At 46.2% G+C, this 17,023-nt stretch overlaps 1 protein-coding gene across 5 annotated transcripts in view; it reads left to right on the forward strand.

Annotated features, from left to right (window-relative positions):
* The window catches only part of TCF12 (transcription factor 12), a 137,743-nt gene that overhangs the window by 64,618 nt on the left and 56,102 nt on the right, over positions 1-17,023 (forward strand). For all 5 annotated transcript variants that reach the window (XM_015409186.1, XM_015409187.1, XM_015409189.1 and 2 more), the window contains one exon: positions 9,497-9,561. In XM_015409186.1, coding sequence (XP_015264672.1) covers positions 9,497-9,561 — 65 coding nt within the window. The remainder of the gene's footprint in view (positions 1-9,496; positions 9,562-17,023) is intronic.

The raw sequence follows: 17,023 nt of genomic DNA on the forward strand, positions 1-17,023 counted from the left end.
GTGCCATATGGCTCCACATGGAACATTAACTTGACAGCGGTAATAGATCGTGCTGTATGAAGACAGTTTTGCCTGCAGCCTCACTCTCACTCATTCCAGTTGGGGACTCGAGTCTATAGTCTAAAATGTCATAAACATGAAGATGGATGGATGTGACTGAAGAGCTGAATTTCTTATTTCCCCCCTCCTTAGAGCACGCCTTAAAAAAACAACCAGTAGTAAAGAAGACTTTTGGGGGGGTATTTTTTCAGTGTGTGCGTGTGCGTGTGCGTGCATGTTCACGCGCCCATGCCTGGAAGTCATGGCAGCCTCTGGCAACTCCTACTGGGGCACGGAGGACGTTCAGAGAAGTGGCTTGCTATTGCCGGCCTCTGGCCTCCCGGCCCTGGTGTTCTCTGGAGGTCTCCCATCCAAATACTTGCCAGGGTCGGCCCTGCTTAGCTTCCGCGTTCTGACGAGATCTGGCTTACCTGGGCTTCCCAGGTCAGGGCAGCAAGACATTGTGTTGATTTGGAAGTAACCAGGTTTTCGAGGAGGGCGGTACTTCAGGCAGTGTTTCTGCATATCTCCAAGCAACTCTTGATCGAGGTTTTAAGGTTGCAGCTTCATTTTAACTTAGAAAGGGGGGGAAAATGCTTCTGGTTTGTGGCAGGCCAGGTGCGGATCGCATTTGAATGTGTCTCTTTGTGTGCCAGTCACGGGAGACGCTAAGCCTGGTGGTGCTGAAGCGGTCCATGATGGGTGCAGCCGTCCCACGGCCGCGAGTTGGTGAGCGCCTGTTACAAACGCAGCCCAGTTTGCACGGGAGCCACACCAAGACACATGGTGATGCTGCTGAAGTTCTTCCCGGGGGTGGGTGGGTGGGGGGTGGGAGACGAGCATGCTGAGCCAGTGCAGCGCTTTCACCCCTCTCTCCTGACAGTGTTATCTCTTAAATGTTGATAGGTCAAGATGGGTAGCCGCTGTGTTAGTCTGTCTGTAGCAGTAGAAATGAGCACGCGTCCAGGAGCACCTTAAAGACCAACAAACTATGTGGCAGGGGAGGAGCTTTCCTGAGTCAGGGTATCTGAAGGGAGTGAGCAGTGAATCACGAAAGCTCCTACCTGGCCATGTATTTTGTTGGTCTTTGAGGTGCTCCTGGACTTCTGCCGCTCAAAATGTAGCTTTTGCTTGTTCCGAGTTAGAAGCCTGTCAGTGTGTTTTCCCATCACCGGCTCAGGCTTTGTGTAAAATGATGGCTGCGACCTGCAGATGGCCTTAAAGAGGGGGCTAGGATGGAGTCATGGAGGAGGAGAAGTCTGTCAGTGACTACTTGCCATGGTGAGGTATATATATACACACACACACACACACACACACACACACACACAAAACTAGTCTAGGAATCTGGCAGTGAGTAACTGGGAAGGAGAACTTGGAGCAGGAACAGGTCGTTCATTGAAAAATCTACTGGGCATGCAACAGCAAATGAAAAAAAGCTAGCTAACTGAATACCAGGATTGGTTGAGCCTAAATTTTGCTTAAGTTTTGACCTAACATAAAAAAGACTATGCTTGGCACCATGACACCCCCCCGGGGGGGGGCTGCTACTCCTTATCTTTCCCCCAGAGCTTCGCTGTTTGCCGGGAAACCTCTGCCTTCTGGCATTTAGAATACTGCCATGGTGTCATCTCTCACAAGGTACCCTGGGAAATGTAGTTTTTTCCCAGGCCACCTGTATCCATCATATGCCTGTTGGGCGCCTCGGAAATAGTATGTCCAGTAGCAGTAGGAGAAAGAATGAGGTCTTCCCTTCACTGCTGTTGCCAGGGAAGCTTTTGAGGAGAGGAAGAGGTCACAGTGGGGGTGGGGGATGAATGTTTTTACTACATTTGCTTGCTTATTTACTTTTATCTGCTTTCCTAAGAGCAGATTGCATAATTCTATTAAAAAACAATCAAATGAAGACCAGTACAACAAACAATACAATAAAGCTGTCTCCCACACAATTAAATAACAATGAAACCCAAACCGTATTTTCCCATTGGGGGACAATGAAATCAAGATAGTATGGCAGGAAGGAAGGAAGGAAGAAGACAGAAAGAACTGTCTAAAATTCGACACCTCTGCACTTCCCAGTGATGCCATATGGAGCACAATGGAGACCTGAAATTTGGAATGAAGCTCTGCGTGTAGCGAGGGAGTTTTTTTCTTATCGGAGGGGTTAATAAGTGCCTGAGTCTGTTCGCAGATGAAGCCTAGAGGCGTCCACCGCTGACTGCGCAGAAATCGATCTGCCGTTTTGTTGCTCAGGTGTACCCAGTTTGGAGTTTTTCTTTTGGAGGGCTTTGCGGTCCGCTTGGGTTTAAATGAGCTGAATAAATTTGTGCGCCTCTCTACTCACCCCTGACGCCAGTTCAATAGCACAAGTCCCAGTGCAGATCTGGGGAAGGGGGCAGCTGTACTGTGTGCCTCCATCTATTCTCTGCTAGTTGTTTTTTTAAAAAACAACAACAACAACAAGAACCTATCAGTCCAAAAAAGAATTGTCACCTTGTTCCAGGAGTGCCAGGTCTGGGACTTTATATCAGGGGTGTCGAACTCATTTATTATGAGGGCCGGATCTGACATAATTGAGACCTTGTTGGGCCGGGCCACGTGCGTCATAAAATGTAATGCCAGGTAGTGGGGACATTAGCTCTGTAAGCTGCAAACCTACTTTTGATTTATTGACCTTCACCACAGAAATCTCATGCTTAGAGTTCTGAGTCTAGGACCCAGGTTAAAACATGAAATGGCTGAGTGATTAAGAGAGTCTGGCAAAACAATAGGATGCAGCAGCAGCAGGAGAACTGGGAGCAGGAGATGTCCAGTTCCACTGCGGGGCTGATGGAAGCCCTCCGGGGGCCTGATCTGGCCCCCAGGCTGCATGTTTGACACCCCTGCTTTATATGCTTGTACTTACAGTGTCTGCTAGACTGCTGTGGATTTTTATGTCATGGAATCAGTATGCCTCTGCTGAGGGAATGACACTATGCAAAGACTCCGGAGCCTGTGTTAGGGACCACTCTTGGCTTATGTAGGGTGCTGGATGCACCTGCTGGCACACACCTATTTACTTATTCCCAATGGGAACCCAGAGCAGTTTACATAATTCTCTTCTCCTCTAGTTTATCCTCTCATCCCCCCCCCCCCCCCCGGGGATTTAAGTGTGTGTGACAAGGTCTTCCAGCAGACTTCCATGGCAGGGATTTGAAGCTGGGTCGCTCAGCACATAGCCTGACACTTTGACCACCATTCCACACTGGCCCTAGATTCCCACACCCACGACCTGCTTCTTGTTGACTGCAGCACAAGTCGAGTCACGGTGGACGTGAGGTGTGGTCTGGGCTGCCCACCTGCCTTTCCCACTCTCTTGGAGGTGGAACTTGTGCTCAGCTCCTGGCAGTTTGTAAGATTCTCCTGGGCAGTGGTTTTCAATTAAACTCCAGGATAAAAGAAAGAAACCCTAAGCCGTTGGTCACTCAGTTCGAAGAAATGGGAGTCTGTTCACAGATGCTTCGCAAAAAATTTAATAATAATATTCAATTCCCTATGTAAATTATTCATGGCGAATTATTTACTTGGCTCTCCTAGACATGAAACTGTCGACCTCTGAACTGTCAAGCAAAGTGAAACACTAGTTGTTAGGATTATTTCCCCCCCCCCCTTGTAGAATCATTACATACAGAAGTAACAGACCCGCAACTGAAAGGTCAGCAAAAGGAGGCTATTCAAGTAACAATGTGCTTACCACCATAATTATTTTTATTAAGCTGTGAAAAATAATTATACCTTAGTTATGAGTTAACATTGTGCATATATTTAGCAACTGCTTATAAACTGCAGCCGTCCAGGAACAGGACCACCTGGGAGGAGAACATAATTAAAATGATAATAGGCCCAATGAGAAGAGAGTATATTTGCTCATCTCGGGCCCAGGGGAAGGAGGCTGAGGAACAAAAGCCCCAAAATGTAAACAGCACAACATATCTCTTGAAATATTCATACCATGGTGGGGAGGGAGACTCGTCCTCGCTTAATCTGCAGCCGTTGAGGAAGAATAAAACAAAGAAACGGCATTCCTGCAATAAGCACAACATCTTAAGTTCTGCTCTCTTGATATTGCTGCTGCTAGTGGGACTTTTGTGTTGCTTCGTGTCTTCTACATGCTGGTTAGGAGAAACAAGGCTTTCCAAATCTTCCGAACTGTTACGGTTGGGAAAACATTTTAAGATCTCTCACCAGCAAACGCTTAAAAGTCTGCAGCCGTGCCTCAAGGCAGTCCTCCAGAGAAAAAGGATGTGTGTGAGTGCTGTCGAGTGGCTTCCAACCTGTGGTGAATGAATGACAGATCCCCTGAAATGTCCTGTGTTTAACAGCCTTGCTCAGGCCAGGGCTTCCTTGACTGAGTCAACCCATCTCCTGTCGGTTCTTCCTCTTTTCCCAGCTGCCTTCAACTCTGCAGTCTAGTGGGATTGCCTTTTTCAGTGACTCTTAGAGAAAGGGGAAAGTGTGCCTGCGCACGAACGCCCACACCTTGAATACACCTTTGCTGGTCTTAAAAGGTGCCCCGCTGGACTCTGAATTTGTTCTGTTACTTCAGGCCAGTGCTGCTGACCCACCTGGAACTATCTTAGAGAAAGGGACGTGGGTATTATTCCCCCCCTGCCCCCTCCCAAAAAAGCAGGGGAGAGGTGCAAGAGCAGAAGAGAACTCTCCATACTTGCCCTGGCCACTCCCGTATCAGGCTTCCACAGACTGCAAGAAAAAAAAGATGAAATCATATCTACAGGTAAACATAGAAAGAAGGCTGAAGGGCCACACTCCAAGCAAGCATTAAGTGGGAAAATCAGTCACCTACATTCAGCACCGTCTCATATTATCCACACCCAGCTGGGTTTGGGCCATTTGGAGGTTCCATTGGGGACAGTGAGGGAAATGAGATACAGTTGGCTGTTCTTACCAACTTCAGAAAAAACACTGGATGGGGGAAATTAAGCCTTTGATAAAATGGTTTTGCACAAGAAGAAGAGAAGAGATTGGATTTCTACCCTGCCCTTCACTACCCAAAGGAGTCTCAGAGCGGCTTACAAACTCCTTTCTTTTCTTTTTTTTCGCTCCCCAGCTTACAAACTCCTTTCCCTTCCCCTCCCCACAACAGACACCCTGTGAGGTAGGTGGGGCTGAGAGAGCTCTTGACAGAAACTGCTCTTTTTCAAGGACAGCTCTTGTCAGAACTACGGCTTGCCCAAGGTCATCCAGCCAGGTGCAAGTGGAGGAGGAGTGGGGAATCAAACCCGGTTCTCCCAGATTAGAGTCCGCACACTTAACCACTACACCAAACTGGCTCTCGGGAGGGAGGGCACAGGAATTCTTAAGGGTTAGAATAGCTTCTGATTTTTGCCAGTGTCATCAGGGTGAGAAATGGCTTCCCGAGAACAACAACAACAAACACAAAAAACCCCTTGCAGAATCTGAACTTCAAAACTATGTTTTTATTGTTTATCAACATTTTAGTACAAGTTTTAGAAAGAAGGATTTAAAAGGGATGTCCAGGTTCAAACCAAATATTGAAGCCCCAAGACAACATCTACACATCTCATAAATCACAGCAGCATAAAACCTTTGGTTTCAAAATTCCAGTTACGAAGGCCCAGTGGAATAGTAAAAAAAAAAGGCATTCACATTGAAGAGGAGAAACTGTGCAAAACAACCTTGATGCTAAATTAATGTGCATATAAACACATTTTTCAGGCGGTTATAATATTCATAGTTGTACCTTACTAGCAGTTGACGGTGACTTGTGCCAATTGTCCTGATGAACAGAATGCTAATTTTGAGACTTGGCATTTTTTTCTGACATTAATCTTCCAGCACCAGGAGTTTGATAATAAAGGCATCTTCAACTCTGTCCCTTTTCAAAACTTCCTCTGCTGAACAACTTTGTGGCTTCCTGAAGCAAGTGTATTTTTTTTAAAACCAGCAAGCAGTCCCCTGTTATTCTTAAAATGTAGAGTAAAAACAAAATGAAAGGCTATTGTGAGTTTGCCTGTGCTTGGAATTCCTCTTGAAGCATCACTGGTTATACAGCTTACAGAAAAATGTACCATGTTGGTTCATGAGCCTGGCTTTCTTGCTTTTACGAGTCTTGAATTTGACTTGTAATTTCTTCATCTCACTCCAGGAAAGGTGTGAAAAGTCCCAGAATTTCCATTACTTAGTTTTCTATTAAATTTAAGACTGCCAAGTTTAGCAGAGAGCACACAGGTCTCCCTAATGTATACTGAGGGGGGTTGTACTTGAGAAGACATAACACTGGTACCCTTCTCTTAGGCCGCCAAAATCGAGATTGCTCTCTTCCCTGGGGCATTCAGAATTTTGGCTGACTAGTGGCCAGCCCTACAAATTTCATAACTGACCTCTAGTGAAGGGTGATCAGTAAGGGGGCCCAGTTTGTCAGCAGAATTAATCAGGAGGGTGGGCAACCCTACCGGTTCAGAGCTTCTAAAGGAGCTGTCCAAGCTAGACTGGATGAGCAGCAGGACTGCCATTTGGGTTCACCGTCCGCAAGTGCGGACTGTGATTGTAGGAGCAAAGAACTGCCCACTTCAGATATGAACTGTTGAACCACAGGAAAGGATTTCAGGGGTCGTTGTGGTGCAGAGTTCCATGAAGTGTCCTGGAGTCATCATCAAACCTCCAGTGGTCATAGAATCATAGAGCTGGAAGGGACCTCCAGGGTCGAAACGGCCTTGTCCTCCCTGCAACGTCCTAAACCATCTCCATGTCAACGCAGAAGAGCGGCAGATCACTTCACAACTCCAGAATGAATGAGGCTCAAGTGAGTCGTGGTTTGTTCGTGACACCCAAATGCAGGCTAAGGGCTTCCCAGGTGTTTTTTTTAGCAGACTTATCTCTTTTTGTGTAAATGGTGTAAATTGTTCTGTTTACAGGCTCTGTAACTATCTAGATTCTGATACCAGTCGTTTTTCTTCTACTTTATAGTATGGCAAGCTGCTTGTTGCAGTTTCAGGAAGTCCCTGGCCTACAATTCCCTGATGGGGTTGGGGTCGCACAGGGATTGTGGCAGCAAGCTGGGTTCTCTGTCTGTGACCTCAGTAGAGCCTCACTTACTTATTTTTAAAAACATTTCTGTGCCACCTTTCCACTCAACGCAGGGGCCCCCAAGGCATCAACCTTAAAACATTTCAAACATTAAAACAGTGTTTAGTATGTATGTACAGATAGATAGATAGATAGATAGATAGATAGAGGGACCTCCAGGTTCATCTAGTTCAACTCCCTGCACAGTGCAGGAAATTCACGGACACCCCCAGCGACCCCTGCTCTATTCCCTGAAGAGGGCAAAAACCCTCCAGGATCCCTGGCCAAGCTGGCCTGGAGAACAATTGCTCCCTGACCCCAAAGTGGCGACCGGCATTTCCCTGGGCATGTCAGAAAGGGCCACAAGAACTAAGCAGTGAGGCAAGCCTTCCTGCCCTACTGTCGTGTGATCTGCCCAAGTCCACAGAATCCACATGGCTGTCAGATGGGGCCATCTAGCCTCTGTTTGAAAACCTTCAGAGAAGGAGAGCCCACCACCTCCCGAGGAAGCCTGTTCCACTGAGGAACCGTTCTCACTGTCAGGAAGCTCCTCCTAATGTTTAGCTGAAAACTCCTTTGATTTAATTTCAGCCTGTTGGTTCTGGTCCGACCTTCTGGGGCAACAGAAAACTACTCCGCATCATCCTAAACTACACAGACAGACAGATACTAAGTTAAACATACAATCATATAAACACCCAAGCAGAGAGGAGGATTAATAAGAGTTAGTGAGGAACACCAAGCCAAACAAAAAAAGGGTAGAGGCCATGGGTGGGGTGGGGATGTTAGCCAGCTTGTTTATTTGATTGTTGGCTCTGGCGTGTCTGTTGGAGCACTAATAGTGAGGCTCCTTGCACTTCTCGAAGACACGTCTTAACTGCTGGCCTTGTGTGGAGCTTCCCAGTTGGTGCCTTTTGTGTACTCCAATTGCTTTGAGCCTTCTGTATTGCTGCTACTTCTGAGATCCCTAGGGAAGGCTGCATGGCAGGATACAGTCTTGTGAAATGCCCATCTTCATGAGAACCAGCGCGTGCAGGAAGGGCATGCGTGAATGCTTAATTCACCCAATTATAATCTCCAGAACTGAGAGCTGGCTCCTCTGTAGGTTTGTGAGATTGAGGAAGGACTTCGTTCACAATTATAATCTCCAGAACTGAGAGCTGGTTCCTCTGTATGTTTGTGAGATTGCTGTCAGTCTGTCCCACTGAGACTACTGTTGCATTTGCTGGAATATGTTAGCATTCGAAGGCTTCAGATGACAGCTTTAAGGTTGTACCCATTGTGAATTGTTCGACGTCCAAATAAACTTGGGCTTGATGAGGCTGGTGCTAATTTGGACTTTTGGTCAGTCTGGCACGGTTGAACCAGTTCAGTGGTAGTTTTTTGTGGGAACCGGTCAGTGTTCATACTGCTCTGCTGATTTGGGAAGTCAGGCAATGAATCAAGATGCTTTTAAGTGCTGTGTGGGGCTCTCAGAATCTAACCTCCATGGATGCAATGTGTCTGTGTACAGGCATTGATGTTCAAGGAGCGTGCGGGAAGGTGTTCTCCCACGGTGGTGTGTATTTCAGCTTCTCCTCCGCCACAGTAATTTTTCCACTCTTTGTAATTTACTGTTTTGCAAATATTTGTTCTGAACCCTCGCCTGGAATATTGCATACCTTAGTCAAAGTTGTTTATCATTTGGTGGAAGGTTGGTTGGTTGTTTTTTTTAATTTACAGGAAAGAAAATGCTGAGTCCAGTTAACGCAAGCAGCATGATTCATGCTGCTTCAAACAATTTCGCGCGCTAGCTATTTTATTTGCTTGCTCTCTGACAGCTGTTGGAGGCAAATTGCTTGAGCAGAAAATTGGTAACTTTTCTCTTTCTTTTTAACAATAATGTCACCTCTTTCCAAGCAAGTAATAGTGAAATACATGTCAGTCCCATTAACTTGGCAGCGCGGTGTTGCCAGAAGAACAGATGATCTGCTTCTCTCCTCCTTCCCGCATTCCAGTTTTAAGCAGCAATTTGTAAACAAGATTGACTTCAACATTAAATCAGCAAAAATAATCTCATACTTGAGGGAGATCAAAGGCTAGTGTTTTTTCAGGGCATATTCTCAGGTGTATAATATTTTTAAGGCAAGGTGTCTTTTCTCTTTTTGGCACAGCACACTCGGATTCCCCCCCCACCACCACCACCAGGGTCATTAATGACGGAGGAATTCATGCTTTTAAAATATTTTTCAGATCAAACATAAAATATTCCCGCTAATTTTCTTATATTTGCACTCATTCATTTCCCCCCTCTCTAATTCTCGGCTTAGCAGGATTTTTAGCATGTCTGAAGTGGATGTTTCATTATTTTATTTTTACTTTTATTTTATAGGAAAAACTGCAGAAAGAAGTCCATTTCCGTTGTTTGGTCGAGAGCCAGGACTGTCAGGCTGCCAGGTAAAACATGGCACGAGAGCTCACTCGAACGTGTGTCTCTGGGCCCTCAGAGGGGGATTGTGCTGGCGTGGGATAGAGCCAGGCCTGGGCGGGCGCAGCCACTGGCCTGAAGCAAGCCAAGGGCTCTGGAAACCTACCTCTGCCACTCGTATTCTAAAAATGTCCACCCTCTCTCAAGCATAGGGCTCAGCTTAAGGCCCCTCAAGGTGGCATGTAAATAGAAATACAAGTGCGGGGAGGGAACTGTACAAAGAACAAAAACAAGATGTATTAGGTAATAGAGTACAGCGTGCCGAAAGGATTAGCAGCAGCAGGCCAGGAAAAGAAAGGGCTTCAAGGCGTCCGCCTCTACAGGGGCCTCTATGGCTGCTTAGGCATTGGTGGTGGAAAACGCTGCCACGTTGCAGCTGATCTTGGGCAACCCCAGTGGGGTTTTCAAGGCAGGAGACGTTCAGCGGTGGCTGGCCATGGCCTGCCTCTGTGCAGCAACCCTGGGCTTCCTTGGTGGCCTCCCGTCCAAGTACTAAGCAGGAACAACCCTGCTTAGCGTCCGAGATCTGAGAAGAGACTGGGCTCCCCTGGGCCACCCGGGTCAGGGTGGATTATGCACAGGGTGTTTATTCTCTTGCATCAGTGTGCTGTTCCCTGTGGGGACCTTTGGCTAAAGATGTTACCTGGAATAAGCCCCAGAGAAGGAAGCTCCTCCGTGGGTGGATGTGGGGGGGGGGTGATGAGCTGTTCCTCAGCACGGCGGCTGACCTCTTATCTTGAGGGGGGGGGCACTGTCAGTCTGCACCAGCTCTTAACTCTTCAAGCAGGAGCACAGAAACTGCTCTCCCCCTCCCCTCCCCCCCCGCCATGGACATTCTGTGCTTGGAGCCAGGATCATTTGAGAAAGCAAAAAAAAATTTGCTCACAGGGCCCGTGTTTCTGAAATTGGAGTTGACTCCTGAAGATAATCTGCAAAGAGATCCTTGAGGGAAGTGGGTAGCAGGTGTTAGGAATTAGCTTGAGGAAGTGCAGGGTGCAGTTGAGGGAGGAATTCACTTGCATGGCTGGAGGAAGGGTGGGGGGGGAGAGAGAGGCTGATGACATGCAAGTAATTCTAACTCTCTTCGCTTCTCCTTCCTTACATGAAGTTGGGAGTGGATTTTTTTTGTCCTGGAGCTGGACACTTTTATTTGCAGTGTACATCAGGTTTCTACCCTTCTAAGCAGGACTAGAAGTAGCTCGAGTTCTCCGGGAATAGTAGTGTGGCGTGCTTGTGGAGCAGGAAGGAACTGGCGATCTAGAAGGCTGTTAGCTGGCAGACTAATGAAATATAATTCCATCAACTATTACAGCTCCCCCCCCCTCGCCTTGTTGTAGCATTTTAAATTCAAACTAGATCTTTGGAATGGTCAGTCAGTAGCTGGTTTGGAGTTGTAGCTCCATCGCCACAGAGTGATAAGGAGCCCTGTCTCTGTCTTGGAGGTGGAGGATAGAGAGAGAGGCGGTGACTCCCCTTCACTGGCAACCTTCAAGAAGAGGCTGGACGAATATTTGTCAGAGATGCTCTAGGCTGGTCCTGCATTGGTCAGGGGGTCGGACTAGATGGTCCGCATGGCCCCTTCCAACTCTATGATTCTATGATATATTGATTGGTAGGCTCTAGTGCTTTAACTCCCAACTTTCTTCAGTAATGAGGGTATCCCATCTTGTTGACATTAACTGTATTGTTGTGGAGCCTAAGAAAATGGAACCTCAAAACCGAAAGGTCACGGAGATGGCATTCCCTTGTACTTTTCCTGTAAAGGGAGTTTTTCCTGCTCCCTGAAATCTTTGGAAATGTTAAGAAGGAATGGTCTCAACCCCTTACAAATCCACTTCAGGGGATGTGTGTGCAAAAAAGGACTTCATCTTTTCAGAAAAGACGGCACAGGGCATGCTTCAGAGGTCAGTGGTGGCTGTTCTAACTAAAGATGACGGTTCCCTCAAGGATACTTCTGACAGGAATCGTGAATTTTCCTTTCTTGAGGGCCATGAAGTCTCTTCCTGGGCCATAAGGACTCCAGTGGCAGTTTCTCTTTTTTGCTGTGGCTTCTGTCTTACAGTCCAGATGCTGTTTAAGTCAGTTCCGGAAGGAAACCGTAGCCTTAAGGATGAGTTACAGAGGCTGACTAAAGCTGCTGCATTTTATTTATTTAGAAAAAAAATATGCCACTTCTCCAGGAACCTGCCCGAGGCAGCTTTCAGAGTTAAAAATCGTTAAAGTAAAAGATATTGTAATAAGAAATGATGCCATGACTACTCCGTTGGTGGGACACCTCCAGCTGTTTGGGGACAGCTGATTTCACTCCTCCTTGGATCCGTGGGCCACGGGCCCCACCAGATGGGGATAGTCCATAGAACTGCATCCTCTTCATCTCTTTCTGTCTGTCTTGGAATCCTCAAAACTGGGCAGACATCAGCCTAGCCTGAATTAAATTCAGTAACCAGGTGGTTGAACTGGTACTATTGCAAGAAAAAAATTGTAGGAATCTATTCACTCTTCTGAGGTATCCAAGAAAAATGAAGTTTGGTGAACCGTCCTGGCCCAAAAGCCTTCCATTCCAATGACTTGTTAACCTCTGCTGACTTGACAAGAATTTTCCTTGCAATAGTACCAGCTCATCCACCTGGATGTTGAATTTAATTCAGGCTAGGTTGGTATCTGCCCAGTTTTGCATGTCTTTTGTCCCACAGAAAGTGTCTCAAATTTGTATGTCAAATTTAAGCATTCCCTTTTGGTCTCTGATCAGCGCTCAGGATATTCCTGAAATTAATGGCAGCGATTGTGACCCACCTCACGATTCAGGAGGAATCCACTTACCGGCCTAGATCATCGTCTTCTAAAATCTTTCTCCAAAGTACAGAAGTTACATGATCTACAAGCACCAGTCTTGTGTCTCGAAGGATATGGCTTTCTAGGCAGGTCTAGTGTCTGACAAGTCTAGCAGGCCTAAAAAGTTTGTTTCAAATGGGGTGTCATTCCTTCTCATTTCACCACTAGAGGACATACTTTGTTACGTTGAGAGCATCAAATGCCGAGCCGTTGCAAAGGGTGCCATTGCTCTAAGATGATAACTTGGCAGGAAATATACGACCATAGCTTTGGACAAAATGGTCATAAGTGTTTGTCTCTATGGTGCGAAACAGACTCAAATCTAAATGAGAGTTCAGAACCTGAACCACCAGTTATTCCAGAAACGGATTATTGCTGGGGAGAAAGACTTGAAGCATTATGAAGGAGACATCATATGTTGTTTAAATGTTGTAACGCAGGTCTTTGTGACTGATTTTGACCACCGTCGCCAGGTACAAGGATCGGTTAACAGCATTTTTTGGTGGTGGCACCTCACCTCTAGAATGCAGGCCGTTGAATGATAATTATGGCTCTTCTGTTAGTGGCTTGAAGTGGGTTTGTCTGGTTCCTTCCTTGATGCCCCACTTTTCTCCACAGTGCCTCACAGCACTCTCCTCTTTTCCATTTTGTCTTCACAACTGCCGTGCACGGTCAGTTAGGCCGAGTGCGTGTGACTGGTCCAGGGTCACCCAGTGAACTTTTGTGGTAGAGTGTGGATTCGAACCCGGGGCGGGGGGAGGGGTGCTTGTGTGCAGCAGCATCAGTTCTGGGGAGTCCCTGAGGACCTGGATGTCTGATGCTCTGCTTGTGTGTGTGTCAGATGTCTCCAGGTGCCAGGGAAGGCAGGCCAGCAATTGCACGAGAGGGTCGGAGGTGTTTCATGGTGTGGTCTCTGCATTCAGTGCATTCTTATCCCACCCTCCCTCTAAGGAGCTCGGGGTTCTCCCCTTCACCAGTCAGCACGGCCCCTGACCCAGGGTCACCCAGTAAGTTCCATGCCATACAGGGATGGCCGTACAAGTTGTCGGTGCTGAGGGGTGACGGGTTGAGGGGCTGAGGGGTGACATGGTCGAAGTTTACAAGATTATGCATGGGATAGAGAAGGCAGAGAAGTGGGGATGGGGGTGGGACAACAGTGGGAGGGCTTCTAGTGTCCTGGCCCCACTGCTGGACCTTCTAAGGGCACCTGGTATTTCTGGCCACTATGTGACACAGAGTGTTGGACTGGAGGGACCATGGGCCTGATCCAACATGGGCTTCTCTGATGTTCTTATGGTGGGGGAGGGAGGCATCCAGTGCTCGAGCCCTTTTGGGGGCTCCCGTGGGCCCATAGCAGGGGGTTTGTGCCCTGAGTATTTCTTTTTAATCTGTCGTGTTTGCTACTGAAAGTCAGATGGTCCATCTGCTGAAGAAAAGCAGCTGATGCCGAGCCCTAAAATGGCTTTCTTGTGAAGAAAAAACAACTGTACTGAATTCTCAACTGTCGGAGCTTAAGGCTGGTGAAACTACCATTCTGGTTTTGTTTCTCATGTGTCCATCAGTCACATTTTTAGCTCCTTGGGCCGTGGCTCATACCAGTGGTCGGATGCAGCGGGGAGTCTGCCGGTGATCGCTGTCGTCTGCCTTTTCAAACCTGCGAAATGACTTAAAGGGAGTGTTGAGGCTCTGCATTTTGGGGGTTCTCTTCCAGTGACAAATGTTGTGCTGCTCCTCAACCTGTTTTAAGAGGCGGTTGGTTCCCCCTTCCCTCTTCTCCCTTAAGAAAAATGGTCTGTAATCATGTGTATAGTTAATGACTTGTTAGCACAATGCATTTAATGAAAACTTTCTAAGACAAAACCTCAGAGAGAATCCTAATCTGTCTCATTTTCTGGCAGTTGCTATTGATTACTCATTCAAGGTTCCTTTGTTTTCACTATCTAATGATATTCTCAAGATCGGATTCTTTAACAACCTGCTGATAGTTGTAAAAGTATCTCTGAAATTTCCATACAGAATGGATTTGTAGTATAATTTAGCTTCATGGGTGCCTTGCTCATTTGATGTTTGAACATGTTTTCATTTGTCAGAAACCAACATCCAGTCAGTAATTCAGAGCTGTCCTCGGTTCTTGCTTAACGCATACTTGGTAGCCGCTTTCAGACGTCACGGCAGAGGTTTGTGCTTGGGCGCAGCTTGCTTGTGCGCTCACACACTCTTCTTACAGAGCTTTTTCCAGTGCTTTATTTTTCTGTGGAAAACTTTCAAAAAAATTTGTTTCATAATAACAACGAACAGATGCCACTGCCAATACAACATTAGGCAAACTTGGCAGTTTCTAAGTTGTGATTAGTGCTTTTGGGATGATTATTCTTAAGTATCGTGTGTGTGAGAGAGAGGACATGTCTATTTTATTGGTTTGTAAAGTAGGGCTTTGGGAAGAGGAAACCTCAAATACATAACAATCCAAAGAAGTTACGGATTCATTTGTTTGATGATTACAATATACCTTCCAGAGTGAGAAGAAATGTATAAATATGAGTTTTAGCTGTGGTTTTGATTCGATCAGCATAGCTAGTCTGATACGGAGCTATCAGGTAATGCTAGTGATGAGGTGTCCAGGTGGTCTCCATGGACAAGGGTTGAATTCTGGTAAAACAAATGAGTGGGTGACCACATTCATGCACAGTAATTTCAGTGTACCCCCAAAAATGTGTCAGGTGTTTTCAGTGCCTTTTAGGGTTTTTAAAAATATAAATAATATAGAGGAAGTAAATGCTGAGTAATTGCCTTAAATTTTTAGAAGTTGTTACTCTAGTAAAAGTATTTTCTATTTAAATGCATTTAAATATAACATTTAAACCTCATTCAATAGGCTTTGTTTTTCCTAATCAAAGATTACAGTTCAAGTGTTGTTTGCGTCTGTGTGTTTTTGGTTATTGGAACATCAAATTGACTTGCGATACACTTAACTTTTTTTTTTACCAACCTGAGTCAAAATAAACTTGATAACCCAACTCCCCTTCCCACCTCTTAGCCAAATAACAAGAAAATCATGCAAGTGTCAGTGATCAAATAACATTAGCTAGCCTGCCTTTTGAATTAAATGCATTCCTTATTGGAAGTTGATGCTGGCACCTAGGAAGTTTCTCTAACATTCTTTGGTTCTCAGTTTAGTGGTACAATTCTGTATCCATTAACTTCTCTTCAGGTGACTAAGATCCCATATGGATTCACTATGTATAGTGTGATTGTCCTCTAGTAACTGGGTATAAGGGGCTGTGATGGCTTAAAGGTTAAGACGCTGAGCTGCAGACCGAAAAGTCTGTAGTTCAGCAGTTTGAGACCTGAGTGCCGCGTGACAGAGTGAGCTCCCGTCTCTGGCCCCAGCTCCTGCCAACCTAGCAGTTCTGAAAGCAAGAAATTGCAAGTAGATAAATAGGTACCACTTCGGTGGGAAGGTAACAGCGTTCCGTGCGCCTCGGCATTTAGTCACGCCGGCCACATGACCACGGAAATGTCTCCGGACAGCGCTGGCTCTTCGACTTGGAAACGGAGATGAGCACCGCCCCCTACAGTCAGATTCGACTAGCTTTCAAGCAAGGGAAACCTTTATAAGTTTAGCAGATGATGATTTAGCTTGCTAGAGGACTCTGATCTCTACCTTGGCAGTTGGTCAAGAGTTTGGTGTGGACAATCCCAAGCTGCTTTACACCCATCCAGAGGACAATTGTTTATTTATTTAACTTCATAAATAGCCCACATTTCTCCCCAGTAGGGATCCAGACTGGCTTACAACACTCACCTCTTCACTGTTCTATCCTCACAACAACCCTGTTAGGCTGAGAGTTTTTAACTGGCCCAAAGTCACCCAGCAGGCTTCTGTGGAAGAGTGGGGATTCAGATCCGGGCCTTCCAAATCGTAGCCCCCTGCTCTGACCACTAGGCCAAGCTGGCACCATAGTGGCGAACATCCTGCCATCCTCTGATGCTCTTGGGTCACAGGGTGAAACTTGATAATGCTTGTTCAGTTTATTCTGGCGCACAGGAAAATTGGTGTGATCAGTTAATTCCATCTGTGTTGATTTTGCGTTTTGCAAAGAAAACTTAAAAAAAAAAACTTTGCTAAAACATTGCTAAAGTTAACCGTTTGCTCGTGGGTGGTGGTGGGGAGTGCTCTGCTAGCAACTTAGCGTCCCTGGCACTTTGCGTGTTTCTCAGAGAAATCTCTGTCTGTGTTACTTGAACAGAGCATGAATAAAAAATTGCAGTCAACTCCTAATTCGGCACTGCTTTGTGTCTCAGCAAGTTCAGCCTCTTTTCACTTTGGCTTATTAACCAGTCTGCTGAGAATGAGGCCCTTATGCATCATTATATCAGCCAACAGGCTTTTAAAATGAAAGGCAATAAAAAACTTTCTGAAAACATGAGACTGGAGTTGCCGTCTGAAAAACTGGGAATATTTCCTGATCTATAGCAATAATGTCATGCTAATTCTTAAGCCACTCCCCCCCCCCAATTTATTTCAACAAGCTGGTTTGGGACAGCACCGCCCCCTACAGTCAGATTCGACTAGCTTTCAAGCAAGGGAAACCTTTA

The sequence above is a fragment of the Gekko japonicus genome, unplaced genomic scaffold (genome assembly GCF_001447785.1).
Source record: "Gekko japonicus isolate JY-2015 unplaced genomic scaffold, Gekko_japonicus_V1.1 scaffold167, whole genome shotgun sequence".
Classification (NCBI taxonomy): domain Eukaryota; kingdom Metazoa; phylum Chordata; class Lepidosauria; order Squamata; family Gekkonidae; genus Gekko; species Gekko japonicus.